The 17,933-nt window shown below is 39.3% G+C and overlaps 1 protein-coding gene across 1 annotated transcript; it reads left to right on the forward strand.

The window, feature by feature from the left end:
• On the forward strand, positions 1-17,274 carry LOC139744926 (N-acetylgalactosaminyltransferase 7-like). The gene is made up of 10 exons (XM_071655344.1): positions 1-201; positions 711-891; positions 4,970-5,136; positions 11,257-11,470; positions 11,900-12,073; positions 12,649-12,766; positions 13,748-13,870; positions 14,770-14,988; positions 15,941-16,159; positions 17,137-17,274. Exons 1-10 carry the CDS (start codon positions 153-155, stop codon positions 17,272-17,274), a joined length of 1,602 nt encoding a protein of 533 aa, XP_071511445.1. The 5' UTR covers positions 1-152.
• The last annotated feature ends 659 nt before the right edge of the window (positions 17,275-17,933 follow it).

Below are 17,933 nucleotides of genomic sequence, written 5' to 3' on the forward strand. Positions count from 1 at the left end.
GTAGAGTTTTATCATGACATGTTCTACTAACCTCTGGCGATCTGAGAAAATGACAGTACTTTTTAATCTTGACCTTTTGTTCCTAATTTTTATCATAGCGCTTTGACCATGACGTTTCAGGAGGAGAGCGGGATAATGGCCATCATGCTGCCATGGAGGCACCATCGGTAGTAGGTGCATTCTTCAGGCCTGGAACCTTAGGTGAGTTCCATCAGGTAGTAGTAGTACCGTACATGGAGTTGAAGATTTATGTTGTGGAACCACACATGCAGACTAAATGTTTCATTTCATATTTGATCGTGTTGAAAATACAGTAATCATGAAATATTGATTTTATCACTGTGCAAATTACTATAGAAATTTGAAGTAATGAAATTTATTTACACAGTTTTACTGGCATTGGCCCATTGCCTATTTCTGTGTGTCTTCAGTTGACAGCACTTGGTATTGTGTGTAAGCAGTTGTTACCTTTGTCCTTAGTCCCATGTATGTCTCATTTCATCATTAAAATGACACTTGTATGAAGTGAATGGCTTTTACTCATTGACAACCTTTCTTAACTGATTCCTATATCTCTGATTTCTTGATATTTGTATTATAGTAACCGACATCATTAAGATGAGATGCTTTAATATAAAGTCTGAAGCTTGTGTCATTTGAAGTGTCAGGATACTTGATTTACCTTCAGTTCACTGAATCTTGCTGTGTAGGGAACTATGAGCCCATGTCCCGTTCTTCAAAGTCTGGACCGGGAGAGGGGGGAGTTCCAGTCAAAACGCTCCCTGAAGAGAAGAGCAAAGTGGACCAGCTGATACAGGAGTATGGCTTCAACCAGTACGTCAGCGACAAGATCTCACTGGACAGGAATATCCCTGACCTCAGGAGTCCACAGTGAGTACAATGAAATATGCAGTCAAACCTGTTTATAGCAACCACCTGCTGTATGTGACCACTAAACACAATTCCCCCCAAGAGAAAAGCCATGTTAACGACCCTGTCTACAATGTATAGTGGCCACTTGTCTACAACAGCCGCTTTTTTGTCTCCCTGGGGTAGCTGTTATGGACAGGTTTGACTGTAATTGTAAATAAAAAAGATGACATGTCTGAGAGATGGAGATCTTTGGAGAAATTTTGTACTATAAAGGTGGTTTCTTCCGCGTACAGATACTTCCGCAGTTTCCATCGGTGCTGACTTTTTCGCGTGTGTTTAAATTCGCGGTCGGCAAAATCTGTGACTTCACAGTCAGCAAAAACTGTTTTATTTTGCACATGAAAACCAAAACTATAATCCAATTATTCTTTTATCTATCAAATAGAAATTAGAATTAAATGCAGGCTTACCTGAAATCCCGTCTCTTGAGTACTTTATAACATGCTTGTACCTACATTGCACGATATCGCTGTGTGTGTGTTTACCATCAATACACTCAATGCGCGGAATCTTCGTGTGTGCATGTGCACAATAGCATTGTAACAAGCGGCAAGTTCAAAACATTTCCTTGCGTGGTTAATTTCGTGCGTTTTTTCAAAACATTTTGGGGTGATGTTAAATTCGTGGTTGAACCTCAGAGTGCAAAAAGCGCGAAAATAAAACCACCGCGAAAGAAACCACTTTTACAGTGTTGATGACAATGTAATGTAGTCCTTCACCCTCAGAATTCTTCACCAATTCTTCACCAAAATTCTTGCGTAGTACATTTGGCATTATCAGCATTGTAATCCTCATGTTTGCAAATTTGGTGTTATCTAGGAGTAAAAATGTTCCTTCCTTTTCACCCATCTTCGGATGGGCATTCCTGTGGACCGCACCTGTTTACTTTTGTTTCTGCTTCTTTCCTTGTCTATATTAACCTGTTGAGGACTGGCTGACTTTACTACAACATGCATTTTCCATAGACACATGCCTGCGTATACTGGGACTCGTTCTCAACGGGTTAGGTCATCATGGTTTTATACATTTCAAAGAGAGAGGCAGTGAAATCAGTTCTTCATATGATTTTACATTGGGTATGCTGGAATCATTCCTAGTGAATTTTTGGTGCCCCTAATGATGGCAGTATCTGAGTAAAACATCTAGTATGCTATGGCAAAGAAGCCATTTTTTTCTTACCAGTCCAATATGCATGATGGAGGAAAGACAACACCACCCGTGGCGCGTTGGCGGACCCCAAGGATAATCTGTCGATTGTGTTTAATAAAAGAGTGATGGTGCTTTGCGGGGAGGGATTTGAAAAGGGAGAACGAGGCCCTCTCTGAGGACCGTCTGCACATTTTGGTGAGAAAGGAGCGGGGAGTCAGATGACATAGATGGAGATAGTCTGACCTATTTTATATGTTCTTCATCCGCATGGTGCCCAATGCAGTCACCTGTTAACCCCGGTTCTGTGGCTTGTCCCAAATTGCACTTTGTGTCTGTGAAGTTGGAAGTTCTTTACCCATGCATGAACAAACAATGAGTGAGTGCACCAAAGGAGACCATGTGTGACCTCAACTAAAGTTGCCTCCCATGAAACTTATTCAGTACACTGTGAGCCTCACACTGTGGAGCTGCAGTTTATCAGTCTTCAATTGTGGTTTTGTGAAGTGCACTCTAAAAGTGCTTGGTCAAGATTCCTTCTTGTCCTTTCTTTCCTTGGTTAGGTTTGGGGGGGGGGGGAGGGGGGAGGGGGAGGTTGTAAGTCGGAAGATAGGTTTGCCCTTTAGCTGTAATCAAAGTCTCACCTTTAACCCGTTGAGGTCGAGTCCCGAGTATACTCAGGCAAGCGTGTATGGGAAATGCGTATTGTAGCAAAATCAAACCGTCCTCAAAGGGTTAAAGAGAATGGGGGCTGGTTGTTTTGAAAGCGATTGCCTTTTTTGTTCAAGCATGAAGGAACACTTGATGGTTGCGTGTCCCACATGGTCTAAGCTAAACAGTGTTACATTATCATGACATTATCAAAAGATTGTAGAACAACAAAATGTAACCTTTGGAAAGCCTTAATTGGAATGTCGAACCCATGTCAATCAGTTGAACAAATTGCGACATCATACAGATGGACAGCAATGGACTGGAATCCTTTCATAGTTTGGTTTCTAAATTTAACAGTTTAATCCTAAACCTCTGCAGCCACACTTATTTCCTCGCCATAGGTTTGTATGTGATTGTTGTTGTGGTTTTTTTTTTTTTTGCACATTTGACTCATTAACACAGAAATGGTTAATTGCAATGTCTGCTCTCATTTGAATAAAACATCTTTGAAGCGTAGAAAGGTATTACCCTGATCTGCCAAGTTATTTGAGTGAGTTTTGTTTAAAACTTGATTCGGTGCTTAAATTAATTTTTTCAGGAGGAAAAACTGTTAGCACATGTCGTCATGTTTTCATCCACAGAGAGAACAAACATATCAAATATAGTGACTTTGATGAAAACTATGGAAAAAGAGTTTTGTTTCAAATCAAAACTCTCATGTTTTTGTGAGAATGTGTTGTAGGTAGCAGTAACATGACATTGCCTTTACTGAGTCTTTTATTGATCACTACACAATTTTTAATTAATTCCCAGCAGTGAAATCTGATTTACAAATAATGAATTTTATTCTGAAGTAGTATTCAAGTATTGTAACGTTGTGTTAATGTAGCAATGCCTTTTAATGGGGAGGAGGTTGTAGTTGGGTGGAAGTTTTCAACCTAACACTGCACAACATCAGATTTTTGCAATATGACTGTACAAACCTATGGGAGAAATGTTAGTGGTGACATCTGTACATCGCATCATGCAGTTTTAAGCTCAATAAAATTTTGTTTTATTTTCTATTTTAATGAAAATACATTGATGTTTATTTTTTGAGTATTTCTATTCACTAAAGTCAACCGTGGAGTGTCATTTTACTGAACATAGTTGGCCTTGATTCTCAGAATAGCTTCAGATCATGCTGTTTAGCTGCTTCGTAAGTGAATGAACCATGAGCAGAAGGGATGAAGGCATGTACACAATACCCCGTGGAATCATGCCACACAAATAAGATTCCAAAGGATGTATCAATTTTTGAAGGCAGCTCAATTCTCACCCGTTTCCATGACAACCATTGGCAGGCCATTGACAGTTGCCCAGGAAGTATTAGAGTACGGTTAAAGGCAAACGATGGTCGGAGGAAAATTACAATGGTTTATTTTTAGCACTCAAAACATGCTCCACAAAAAATGTGTACAAAAAAGAGAAAAATTCCTGGAAAAGAGATTTGAGGAATCAGAAGAAAGAGACTGTCAAAGTGAGAAATCTGGAAGGATCATTTTCATGCCCTGAGGGTATTTTTAAGAATTGAGTTAGGATTCGTAGATGTAGCTTATTTTCAAAATAGACTTGCAGCAAGTGCTGTTTGTCCATCTCTTGTTTTGTAGATATTCAACCTTTTAGAACTAGTTCTCCTGTTTGACAATATTTTCGTCAAGAAAAATTAGTAATACTTAGTTTTAACATTTTGGTCAGAGGAAAAATATTTTATACAATGTCCGATTGTCAATAGCTGCAACAACTGAATATACAGGACTAGTTGTGAGTTGTGTCTTCAAAAATTGTTTATTCCTCTCTGCATGTCTCAGGCATTTTACATTCAGTGTGCAAGTTAAAGTGTCCTGACACATTCAACAATTTCATCGTTAGCTGTGACTGCATAATTTTGTGTCATCATTTTCCATGCTGATATAGTGATCATTATTATGACTTATTTTCATTGTTATTATTATCATTATTATTATTACTATTATTATTATTATTATTATTACTATTATTATCATTAGTAGTAGTAGTAGTAGTTGTATCATCATTTACTTTTATTTGTTAAATCATAAATCTTATTGTAGCTGTTGTTGTTACTATCTTTATTGTTACTATTGTATTATCACTAATATTATTAATGTTGTTTTGTTTATTATTATCATCATCATAATCATTGTCATTGTGATGACTTAATTTGCGATAATTTCAGATGTAGACACTGGCACTACCCGGAGTCGCTGCCGACCACCAGTGTCATCATCGTGTTCCACAACGAGGGCTGGTCTACCCTCATGCGCACTGTCCACAGTGTCTTCAACCGCACCCCACCCCAGCTACTTCACGAGGTGGTCCTTGTTGATGATTTCAGTACAAAAGGTGAGCATATAATTCCCCCACCACCAACTGAGGAGTGTGTGTGTGTGAGAGAGAGAGAAAGTATTAACCCACTCAAAGCCATATACATAAAATCCTATTGATATTACATGTGGTCATGTTGCCTGCAGGACTGAAAGGGTTTAAGAGAAGTGGATGACTGCTGACTGAAAGCTTGTGCCACAGGTGGCTGAGATTGATTGATGGCATTGTGAGGTGGTTCGCTGGAATTGCTCCAAATATTAGAGTACCATATTGCCACATTGTTTTATTTTTCTCACAGAATTTCAAGTTGTAGTTGTTTGTCTGCATTATTGTGTACCCTTGCGCGCATGATAGAAATAAAAATGTTATAAATAGTCTTCGGCATGATATCCATTGGATAATAGTATAGCATTCATAATGAGTGTGCATTGATAGTAGAAAACATTATAATTGTACTATATTCATTCATCATATTTTTGCTAGTAAGGAGTTACTTGAATATTTTTTTTTTAAAAAGAGAAAAAACACAGATATTTCTTTAAATTGTCTGTACCAAAGAAATGGCTTTATATTGTGTTGAAGTAATAATTATGTATTTCATCCATCCTCTGTATAATTATGTTGCTTCGAGAAATCTTCCTTAAATTCTATCATTTGAAAAAAAAAAAGTTGTAGTTGTGAAAGCAATTAAAAAAGCAGTCACAATAGTTGTAAGAGGATTTAGATAGTAGTTGCAGTTATTTGTAAAAAAAGTAGTGTATAAATATTCCAGAAGCAACACTTTTACTCCTAAATACTACTGCTGCTGCTATTTCTGCTATACTACTATTGCTACTGCTAAAATTATAAAGTGTAAATGTAAGGATTTCATGTGAAAATTGTATGTTAAGTCATGAGGTGATGACATCATCAACTCACTCATTCACATAGTTGTATATTAAATGTTCAAGAACTCTTATGTGAAAATTAGGGAAGCTTCACAATTTCATGAGTTCCCTAATTTTAATCTGATTCTGATCATGTATTCACTGTTGTGCTTGTAAGATTTTACTCTTTCTTCTCAGACAAACTTAGACAGACTTTTAACTCTCTAGAACTGTCCTGTATCAATACCTGTGTGTGGACAAAAATGAATGATAGTGCAGTGTAAAGGAAAGTACCGGCATCCTGCACTGAATATGCTGGTCTGCTACGTAATGGGAGGTGCGACTCGCTGTGATTTTCTTCTCGACTGTAATATGTATTGATTTATTTCTCCAGCTGTTGCATATTGATCTCACTGCTCTATCGCCCTCTCTATAGTATGGTCTTCCGTGTAAACTGTAGCCCCATGGCACGCACGTGTATGCACCACTAGCAACTAATTTCCGGCTGGTTCCTCTTTCCGACATGTCTGTTAGAATACAGATCGGCAGTTGCGATCTTACAAATAATTGATTACAATATTTCATAGCACATCTTTGTTTTTGTTTGCATTTTGCCACTCTTGAGAACTCTGCAAAGTATATAAATTTAAGCTGCAAAATTGAAGATGCTGAGCAAAACACAAGAAGAACATGACAGATTCCAATCTTATTTGCATGTCTGTTTGGGTGTAGGGCAATTACCCCCTGGGCAATTACCCTGGACCCTTCCCCTGGCCCTAATCCTAATCCTAATCCTAATCCTGAACTTAATTCTAACCCTAACCCAAACTCCTAACCCTAAACCTAACCCTAACCCTAATCTTTACTCTAACCTTACCACTAACCAGTATTTAGCCGGAGGGGGGGGGGGGGGGGGGGGGTGGGGGGGGGGGGGGGGGGGGGGGGGGGGGGGGGGGGGGGGGGGGGGTAATTGCCCTCTGGGGGTAATTGCCCAGATACGGTCTGTTTGCATACGATGTGCTCCGTGCTGTGCGTATTTGATGAGCATGCACTTGAGGTGCAGCAGGAAGCTAAAGGTGGAGACACTAGAATAGTAGAAAGGATTCCTTATCACTGGGAAATAGGGCCATTTTTAGCATATCAAGTATATATATGGAAATAAGTTTCCTGTAAGGGTACCAATAAAAGTGGCAAATTAATTATGCTGATCCTCCCATGATACAAGGTTCTCTGCTCTTGAAGATGGCAGAATCAAGCTGTGTTGGTGATGGTCTACAGTGGATGTTTTAAACATTGAGCTCAAAATTTCTTAGGTCTCACATCTCAGCATTTACCTTTGTTTTCTGACAACCAAACAAGGGAGTAACTGCTGTATGTTTGTTTTGAAGTTATAATGATCATATCTTTGTAGGTGTTTTAAGATGTGAAAGCCACATAATTTAGCTAAATGAAAAGCTGTATTTTAATTTATAATGCATATGAATAAAAGGTTAAATGTAACAGCTTTTTAGGTGTGCACACACAGTATCATGTGTGCAATAGGTATTGGAATGGCCTGAACAAAGAGACAAACAACAGCTCAGAAAAGGTCACAAATCCCTGTTTATTACTGTCTAACTGGAAATTTTTGCCTGAAACATCAAACTTTCACAAATTTTGCAAGGAGTCAAGATTCATGAAAGTAAAATGACAGTGTAATACTGTACACCATCATGGTCAGCAATTCACAGAAGTTTCATGCCATAAAGAAGCTGTCGGTTGCAATGCGCAAGTTTCATGCTGTGAATGTTTCTAGTTTTACATTATCAGGCTAAATCATCTTGGTAGATTTGAAGTTTTATAGATTTGCAAACTTTTCCAGTGTGTCATCATCCTTACACCTGTTCCCATGTCGCTGCATTACGCAATAATTTCTTCCTGCATTCTAAATAAGCCCCCTTCGAACTATAAATTGTATCTTCACAGTAGGTTGCTAGGGCATTAGTCCACCCAATACAGCTGTATGTCAGGATATATTCTGGATTGTACCTGAAACTCATGGTATTCATGACAGCTTGTGATGGTGTCAAACTTGGGCTTAGTGGTAATGCCTAAACAGCCCACAGTAAGTGTTTTGGGTTGAGGCAAACTATTGGCTTACTCTTCGGCTCAAAAATTGCAGAGCCAATGGATTCATGTGTCCGCAATTGGTTCAGATTGTGACGTCTGGCAAAACCAGAGTTTATCTCATCCCAGATGAAAGATGGCTTTAGTGAGGCCATAGAATGATGGACGGTGTCATAGATCCTGTGGGATGGTGATATCGTAATCTGAACTCTCGCTTCTTAGCGAAAGTGGTGTCGCGTTAAATGTCACCAGGCAGCAGATGCGCTGTGAACCCATCCTCCCATAGCCGCTCGTCGTTTGGGGTCCGCCGGGAAATTGCTTCTTGGTCAGAATCAATAGAAGGATGGTTTCCCTGTAAAACTATCAACATATTGGATTTTACTTAGACTGTGGCTCCATCCCCCCCCCCCCCCACCACCAACCGTGTTCATGTTGGGCCTCTTTGATTCCTACTGTAGTATTTAAAGTAACATTTTTTCCAGCATCTTTTTTCCCCCCATACCCACTTCTAATCCATTGCTGGTCGCCTTTTTGGAGTTAGCCATAATAATTGCAGGAGTGTCTTCTATACTTTCTGCTGTACGGTAGCAAAATATGATACATAGAATAAATGACTGGGCAAAACGCAAAGCTTGCAGTCAAGATATCACCGTACGATATCCCCACCGGCATCCCTGATATTGGAACAGAAAAAGCCAGTATTGATTGAAAAGATGTAAGGGTCGAGATTCAGAGGGAGAAAAGGGATTCTTTCAATTCAGATAAAATTTCTTACAAAAGATAGCGTCTGTACTTCCCCTAATGGAAATTCTTCCCTCTCACTGTACCCCACCCCCACAAAAAAAGCAGAAAAAAGATACACTGTATGGTATCATTTCAGGATAATCTTCTTTTTGCTGTGGGGGAAATCATGACATTGTGACTTAAGAGTCTGAATGATGGTTGAGTACACGGTGGTATATGAATTCAATTCGTCGTTAAGTTTTAAAGACAAGTGTCCTGTTGGGGGATCTTTGTGGTTATCCATTTTTCTCAAGATTATTTGGAGTACTAGTCAAATTTTATGGTTTCAGAAATAGTTCGAAATACACTGTATTGAAATGCACTTAGTTTGAACAGATTGATGGAGTAACTCTTCACTGGGTCCTCAGAGGAAATAAATCCATAGATACGTCAGGAAAATGGCTTGTGCCAGATATTTCTTGATTTATTTATTTATACTATCTATCTATCTATCTATCTATCTACAAAATGTATCTATCTATGTATCTATCTATCTATCTATCATCTAACTATCAATCTATGTATCAATCTATCTAATATCTATCTATTCTTTTACATGAAAAGTCTTTTCTATCATACAGTGTACTTACTGTTTCTGCTGGTGACAAATGATGTGCAGGGATAAGGGATTGTTATATGTATACATGTATTTTGGGGTGTTTTGTTTGTTTGTTTGTTTGTTGTTGTTGTCGTTGTTTGTTTGTTTTGTTTTGTTTTGTTTTGGTTTGTTGTTGTTGTTGTTGTTGTGTTTTTGTTTTTTTTTTGGGGGGGGGACAAATTTGCTTATGAGGTTCCCTATGCCAGACCCATTTGTGCTGTTGTCTTGAGACATAATGATTAAATTGCATGATAATTTGCAAAAGACAACTTTGCACATTAAGAGCTGAAGAGCTCTATTTACAGGAAATTCTTCATAGAAGAAACATAGGAACACATTGTGGCTCTGTCATACAACTGTTCTTTGATATGAGGCTTATTCTTGACATGTTTTGATTGAGACAGCTCCTTTTGCGCTGTTTACCTTTAAGGTAAGAGAGTTCTCGCATCGCCATGAGCAATGTTACTCGCATCACTTGACCTTTGACCTCCCAGTTTACATGCTTTTGTGATGACAGGATTGGTAATGGATTTAAAAAATGAATACAAAGGAGATGAATGAGAGCCAGATAATGTATTGCAAACAAAATCATTTTCAAAGAGTGAACAAAAAGAGGAAATTGCCAGAAGTCTGCAGGTATGGGTAATGATATATATATCTCTGGGCAAAGGGTGGTGTCACAAATGAGTCCCAGCCCCCATGCAACACAGAGTTTTGACTGAGAGCCACTAAAAAAATTGAAAAGATCCTGTGTGTAAGCATTACGGTTAATCCTTCTTTTTTTTTTCAATCTTTGAGAGGACTGTTCAAGAAAATTCAATGTGATGTAGTTTTGGAAAGCGCATCAGTTTGCAACATTTGTTATTGTTTTTCTCTCTTAAAATAGCAGAGATGAAAGGTATATGATTATTCATAATCATGATGATAATGATTATTCATGTGATTATCTTCTGTTTGTCCATTACCTTCTTTATTTTTAGATTTCACCATATGATATGATGAATGACAGCTCATCAAAGTCAAAGCGTGACAGCACTTAAAGGGGATGGCTAGTAACTGATCAGTGGGAATCAGTGGAAATGCTGGGGGATGATTGTTCCAATCCTTGTGGGATTCATTTAAGAGTACATTATATATCTATTGTTGTGTGAAAGTTATTTGCTTCAGAATTGTCTCATATTCAAGTAATGTGCATTTTAATCGCCCCGTCACTGTACAGGCATGCTAACCTGGAAACATTAAACTGCACATTTCTTGAATATGAGACCATTCTGAAGCAAATAATTTTCACACAACAATAAATACATAATGTACTCTTAAATGAATCCCACAAGGATTGGAACAATCATCCCCCAGCATTCCCACTGATCAGTTACTAGCCATCCCCTTTAATGAAATAATTGAATTTATTTTTTTCAAACACAAGAGAAAAATCAGGATTAAGTTTTATCTATGTAATGTTTTATGAAGCAGTCAGGCACAATTTGATAACAGAAAACAATGTGCTTTCATGTAAAGTGATGTAAAAATCTGCATTTGTAGTAGCTATGTGTCCTTTGTAGTGTTTTACCTTCTACTGAATTGTCAAGTCATGTGAAGTGACAATCCTGAAAGGCTGCTTTAGTGATGCAACTTTAATCAATTCTAATTTGTTTGAACATGTGAATCAGAGTTTAAGGGACTTCTTAGTGGTAGGAACTGTGCAGTCTTGTTTCAGGATGACATAGTCCTGAGAGCTTCTTGAGATGTACATGATGGCAGTAACATTTGAATTCTATTTGACAGAACACCTGAAGTGGAGGCTAGAGAACTACATTAATGACCCTGTGTTTGGAGGTAAAATCAAGCTGGTGAGGAACGCTCGTCGGGAGGGACTGATTCGAACCAGGATCATCGGAGCTCGGCACGCCACAGGAGACGTCCTCTTGTGGCTGGATGCTCACTGTGAGGTGGGGATCAACTGGCTACCACCCCTCGTCACACCGATCGCTGTCAACAGGTACGTCTTGGCTTTCTCTGGACAGCTCTGGATGAAAGAAGAGATATTCATCTTCAGCTGTTATTGTCTGAAGCATCAAAGAGCGTCCAAGTTATTATGGCCTAAAAGCTCAGCCCTGATTTGCAAGACTCCCAAGAGTTCTTCCTAGAAATTTAAATCCTTTCATGAAAAGAAAGAAAGAAAGAAAGAAAGAAAAAAGCTATCCCAAACTGCAAAGCCCCTGTGAATAATTTTAGAACAATGAGCAGAATATGTTGTCAGCAGGTTGTAGCTGTTCTCAATGCAATACCTCGTTCAAGACGTGTGATGAGTCAGAGTCAGTCCCCCACAATGGCACAAAATTTCTGAGCCTGACTCATACCGAGGTGCCGTCAAACCCCGTTAACCCCGACGAACCTAACAGAGCTCCCTCCCGTGGTCTGTTGCCAGGACGACGGCGGTGTGCCCCATCATCGACGTGATTGACAACATGGACTACAGGGTGTACCCCCAGGGGACCGGGGACCAGGACCGAGGGGGGTTCGACTGGAGCCTCTACTGGAAGCACTTCCCCCTACCAGACTTTGAGAAACGCCGAAGACATCATCCCACAGAACCCTACAGGTAGAGCGAAACTTAGGCATGCTTCAAAAAATTTATCAATTCATGACACTTGATTTATTCAGTATTTATTAATTTATTTGTTTATTTATTTATTTATTCATTCACATGCTTATTTGCTTGATTTTTATCTATCTGTTCATTTATATATTTACTGATTTACTGATTTATTCATCAGTTTTCGCTATTTTCATTTTCACTAGAAAAAAAAAACAGCTTGCACAATCTCTGAATTAAGTCATTCCGTGGTTTTGCTTTCCATAAAGATCACCCTGTAGCTGCTGGAAAGAAATTCCCACATTGATAGCAGTATACTGCTGTCTCCCTGACCCCAGACTACCTGTTATTGTCAAAGTGCTGGAGCTAGAAGGGAAATGCTCTTCACTTACCACTTGAAACTCAGGCTAAAAATGAAGGGAGCCAGTTTAGCTTTTAATCCTTTACGTTAACCCTTTGAAGACTAGGCCCGAGTATACTCGGGCAGGTGTCTATGGGAAATGCGTGTTATCGCAAAATCAGCCCATCCTCAACATTAATAGTAGTCTTTGTCCTAACTGATGTCATATCTTGTCCCACAGGTCACCAGCAATGGCCGGGGGTCTGTTTGCCATGGACAGGAAGTACTTCTTTGAGCTGGGGGCGTACGACGAGGGACTGGAAATCTGGGGTGGAGAAAACTTTGAACTTTCCTTCAAAGTATGTTAAACTTGACACGTACGCACACCTGCATCTATGCACACCTGCACAACACGTATGCACAGAAATTAGACCTTGTCTGTTTTTGACTTGCTATCTTTGGCAAAGAAGTTATAGGGCTATCATGCAAATTTGTTCTTGTTTTGTTTTTTTCACCATTCTGTGTTGGTATCGGTAGTCTTGTGTGAAGTCACAGTGTAGGAAGTAGAAGGGTCATTATCAGGTCAGTTTGGAGAGTTAATTTCTGTCTCCTTGATTTTCTGCTGCAGAAGATATTGCTGTGCGTTGGGTTGATCTGCTAACACTACATACTGTTTTAGCTTAGATGGCATATGAGTGTCCAGGTTATTAGGATTTAAAGACTCATACCACTCAAACATTGCACAACTAATGGATAGAGACAATGATTACAGAATCATTCATTGCACTATTTGAAAAATAATCCACTGTATAGCATCATGTGTAAACTCACTGATCAGTGAGGGCAATTAAAGGGCATTCTCAACCACAGCAGATTTTTCAACACATACTTCAAATACCAGTTTATTCATTTCACAGTTTATCCTTTGTGTTCTGGAGTTTGTTGTTTGTGTTTTTTCTTCAAATAAGATTAGATATACGCTGGTGGAGGTAAAATGATAAAACCAAAATTAGTATAAATTTGTATAAAAGTATTCTGTACAGATATCAGTGGTTAGCCTGTCTTAGACCTATGGACAGGATAGCTCTAAGCTTCCATGAGGTCAGCAGATCAAAAGTATTTTGAACACAATATCAGTAATCTTAACAAAAAAGAATCAACTCATTAAATTTTCATTCTGGTTCGTGCTATGTCCTGTGTCCTCTGATTTCATACTGGTATCTTGTTTATAGTCAGCTATCCGCTCTGTTTCCTGAGATCCAACTGTGTGAGATCAACAAATGATTTATGCTGTCATGTTTGTACTTGGAATGATGAATGGATTTCTGCCTCCTCTCTAGATTTGGATGTGTGGTGGTTCACTCCTGTGGGTCCCCTGCTCACGGGTTGGACACGTCTACAGGATCTTGGGAAAGGTGCCCTACTCAGCTCCAAATGGCAGTATGCTGGTGCTAAGTGAAAGAGTGAGTGGACTCATACCTAAGCTTTCAGGTCTAAGGCAGCGATTCAGAATTCTGATTTAGAGTTATCACAGGCTCTTATTTCCGGACATGCTTGTGTTTTTTTTTTATCTTTCTATTTTTCAGTATTTCTATTCAATGGCAATCTCTTGTCTTCAGTTTTGTTCTTTGTAGTTGGGAAGTAGTTATAGAGTGGGAAGGGGTGCAGCTTTTAACCCTATCACAGTCGCCACCTAAAAATACTGATGAGATGATTCACAAGTAGATAACCAATGGTAGTGATAGACTTATCCATTTGATCTTTAGTTTGAGTCCCACTGGATGGGGGTATTCTTGGCCAAAGTAGTTTGCGTGTCACTGCATTTTTATGTCGTGTGTTTAGCAAACAAGGTATGAGTAAGTCAAGACTTGGAAGGCAATTTACAAGTAGTTCAATATTGCTCATCATTGATTTTTCGAATATTAGCAGACTTGTGTATGGCTTGTTCTGTTTTGGAACTGAGTGTTATGCATACCTGGAATGCAATAATGTAGAGTCTCCTGTATGAAAAGGCAAGAAGTACAACAACAAACAGAACAGAAACAAAGCAAAACAAAACAAAAATGTCACTTCTTGTTATATATATTGTTGACTTGTTTGATATCTGGACAGTACAATATTGCCCTGATGCAGTGATCTGAAAATAGAATTATACAAGTGTTCAATTACACCCAGCATTCCACACACTATTGCACAAAGCTGAAAGTCTACCATGCAAAACTGCAGCCTGTCCAACTATAAGGTAGTCTACGTTTGTAGGACCAGCAGTTGGCCATCCATGGCTGTATATCAACCTCCACATCAGCACCTACTGCTGCAATGTTTTCATATCAAAATTTTTAATTTTTTCTCTCCATTGTAGAATTTGCGGCGAGTGGTGGAGGTCTGGTTCGACGATTACAAGGAGTATTTCTACCGCAGTAAACCGGAATCATTACTGGTGTCGCCGGGCAACCTGGAGAAGCAGCTGGCGTTCCGGAGGGAAAAGAAATGCAAGTCGTTCAGCTGGTTCATGTCGGAGATTGCACCAGACATCGTGGACAAATATCCGCTGCCCCACGCAAATAAGCACTGGGGAGAGGTACGTCAATATTGGTCTCTCATCTTTTGTTTGTACAGTGGAGAAATGTGGATATGAGAGGCAATCTAGGAGAAGAGCCACGGTAAACATAAGCCCTCCAGCCACATGTGGCAAAGTGAGAATTCAAAACACATTTCAAATAAAGGAAACCAGAAATGTTGCTCCACAAAAATCACGTCTGATGTCAAATTTACAGGGCATAGTATGCAATTGTGCAGAAATGGATGCTTCCGAGAGGTGCAGTCAAAACAAATGAAGATTTTTGCATCCCTATTAAAGTCGGAAGTAAACCATTGTAGACACCGCCACATCAGTAATGAATGGTGAGTGTATGTATCCTCTTAGGCCTGTTGTGGCATGTTTTGCATATGATAATGATAAGCAAAGCAATCATAATACAATCACATACATACAATTTTCCCCAAAGAAAGTAATGGAAACACTGAGCAATGAATGACAGATATTACTTTATCCAAAGTCGTCAAAAAATTGCAAACAGCAAAGCAATTAGTGCTTGTATCATCCATGACAAACCAGACCCTCTCCCCAGTATGTAGTGAATGAAACTGCCTGTTTGCAACTTATTGAAAACTTTGCCCTTCACTAATATGAACATATACCAGTTATTCAGTGTTTTAGTAGGAGCCATGATAGAATAAAATGGAATAATAAGATAATCAGATGGAGTACAGATACTGAATAATCACTGTTCATTTCCGTTGATAAAGGGTAATTTGTCAATCCATTGCAATAAAAACAACTCAACGCAAGAATCGTTATTTTGAAGGAACTGCATGTTCTTGTTAAAATTGGGGGAAATTGATGCTGCCAACCCATTTCTGGATTAATTCTTTTGATGTGGGTAACATTACTCCTCAGGCACATGACAAATTCCTTTGACATATTGTTGATTTTGGCTCGTGTGCCTGCCATTTTATTTCTTTTCATTCAGATTCGAACCAGGAGGGGGCCGATGTGCGTCGATTCCTTGGGCTCGAAGGACGGTGGGCGGATCGGGATGTCGTACTGTCACGGCGCCGGGGGCAACCAGCTCTTCCGGGTGACTGACAACGGTCAGCTGCGCATCCACGACCAGTGCGCCTTCAACAAGTACAAGGAGATTCGGATACGAAGGTGTGATGGATCAGGAGGGGGCTGGTCATATGATGAGGTGAGTGATTTAACCCTCTGCATTTCACATTAATATATTGTCCATAGCTATGTGTGTGTGAAATTTGTGCATATTTGGCGCGTTGACACTGAGAGGGTTAACCTACCAAGTCCCAGAAGCCACAATGCTGTGACTGGTGCTGCAGCTCATTATTTCAATTTTGTATGGCAACTGATTGACAAAGTGTCTTTCATCACGTACTGGTAAATAGATATCGATTATTTAGTGTCCTGGTAGTAGCCATGATAAAAGAATGACACCTGTCTATTAACCCGTTGAAGACAAGTCCAGAGAATACTCAGGCAGGTGTCTATGGAAAATGCATGTTACAGCAAAATCAGTCCCTCCTCAGCGGGTTAAACAAGAGGTCGTTTGTTTGAGTCCAACCTGAGTATGTATGCCCATGATTTTTATCATAGCTTCTCCTAAAGTACTTGATGATTGATGTTTATTTACATTGATGAAGGGCAGTTTGTTAATCAGTTGCAATACAAACAACTTGGTGGGAAAAAGAAGAAAATTGAATTTGAATTTGATTTTGTATTATTCTTTGTTGGTGTTTCATGAGGTAGGGCTTATTAACGCGGTAGAAAGGAGAAAGTTTTGAACTCTATTTTCAAAGTGAATCTTTGGGTTATTCAGGATATTTTTATATGGTGAAATGGTTTTGAAATGAACAAATGCTGCCATTCTCCCTAAGCTGTGCATTATACTTAATTCATGTAATATTGTTCTTTAGTCACAGAGTATATGAATTCCTACATGGATAAAAAGGAGAGTACTAGTGATATAGAGTGATCTTTCTCATTGTTCCTCACTCAATATCTTTTCAATAAATATGGTAATAGAAATGGAGCTTTTCCTATATCCCTGTGCTTTAATATAGGCTTGCGTGAATCACGGTATGTCTTGATGTTTTGCAGCATGACATTAATGCTGAATTTCATTTCTGTTTATTTATTCTTCAACATTTCCAGTCCAATGGCCTGATTCGCCAGTCCAGCAGCGGCTTATGCGTGGATCACCGTGGCAACGAGCTGATCATGGCGTCATGTGACATCAACTTGGACAGCCAGCTCTGGGAAATCACCACCAAAAACCTCAAGCACCACTGACCCTGGCACCCTCTGACCCAGCCCCTTCCCCGACCACACCCCTTCTCACACCCCTCCCCAGACCCCTCCCCTTGCCCATCTCCTTCCCCGACTCCTATTCCTCTATTTGCTGCAGAGACAGGCACTATATCATGGTGGTTCTTGTGCCAAATGACTTCTGCACAGCAGTTTTGTATCATGAGTGTACTCATTAATATTTATGTCTCCTGGGCCCCATTTTATCAAAAGCTATGATTGATTATAAATTTCCTTACCACACAGGGTGCCATAGACAGGAATGGGCCATGGACCATGACAGAAATGAACCATTAAATCAATTATAACTTCATATAACAGGACCCTGTCATAACAAGTCATGCTAAAGAATGTATTGTCAACTAGGTAACACGCACCCATACTTCCTTGGTGTTATTTAAAAGAATAACAACGACAGTGAAATTAAAGAAACGGAGCAGTAAATGTTTGAATTAGATTAGGCCAATAGAGGAAGTAATGGCTGTACCGGTATTCATAATGGTGAAATGTCATCAGAAAGGTTGTTTTGTCTCAGAAAGGTCATTTTGATGATTTTCGGTGTTGGAATGCTGTTAACGCGACATGACAACCAACTGCTTGCAGGTGCTGATAAGACCTTGTTTTCAAGAGATAAAAATTTCTAC

This window comes from Diadema antillarum, unplaced genomic scaffold (genome assembly GCF_040938485.1).
Source record: "Diadema antillarum isolate AM-2024a unplaced genomic scaffold, OU_Dant_1.0 scf00000036, whole genome shotgun sequence".
NCBI lineage: Eukaryota > Metazoa > Echinodermata > Echinoidea > Diadematoida > Diadematidae > Diadema > Diadema antillarum.

Excerpts from the sequence above, each read along its gene's own strand:
- LOC139744926 (XM_071655344.1), top strand. The coding sequence starts at position 153 with ATGGAGGCACCATCGGTAGTAGGTGCATTCTTCAGGCCTGGAACCTTA. Across the intron at positions 11,471-11,899 it reads ACACCGATCGCTGTCAACAG|GACGACGGCGGTGTGCCCCA; the intron begins GTACGTCTTGGC and ends GTCTGTTGCCAG. Across the intron at positions 12,074-12,648 it reads CATCCCACAGAACCCTACAG|GTCACCAGCAATGGCCGGGG; the intron begins GTAGAGCGAAAC and ends CTTGTCCCACAG.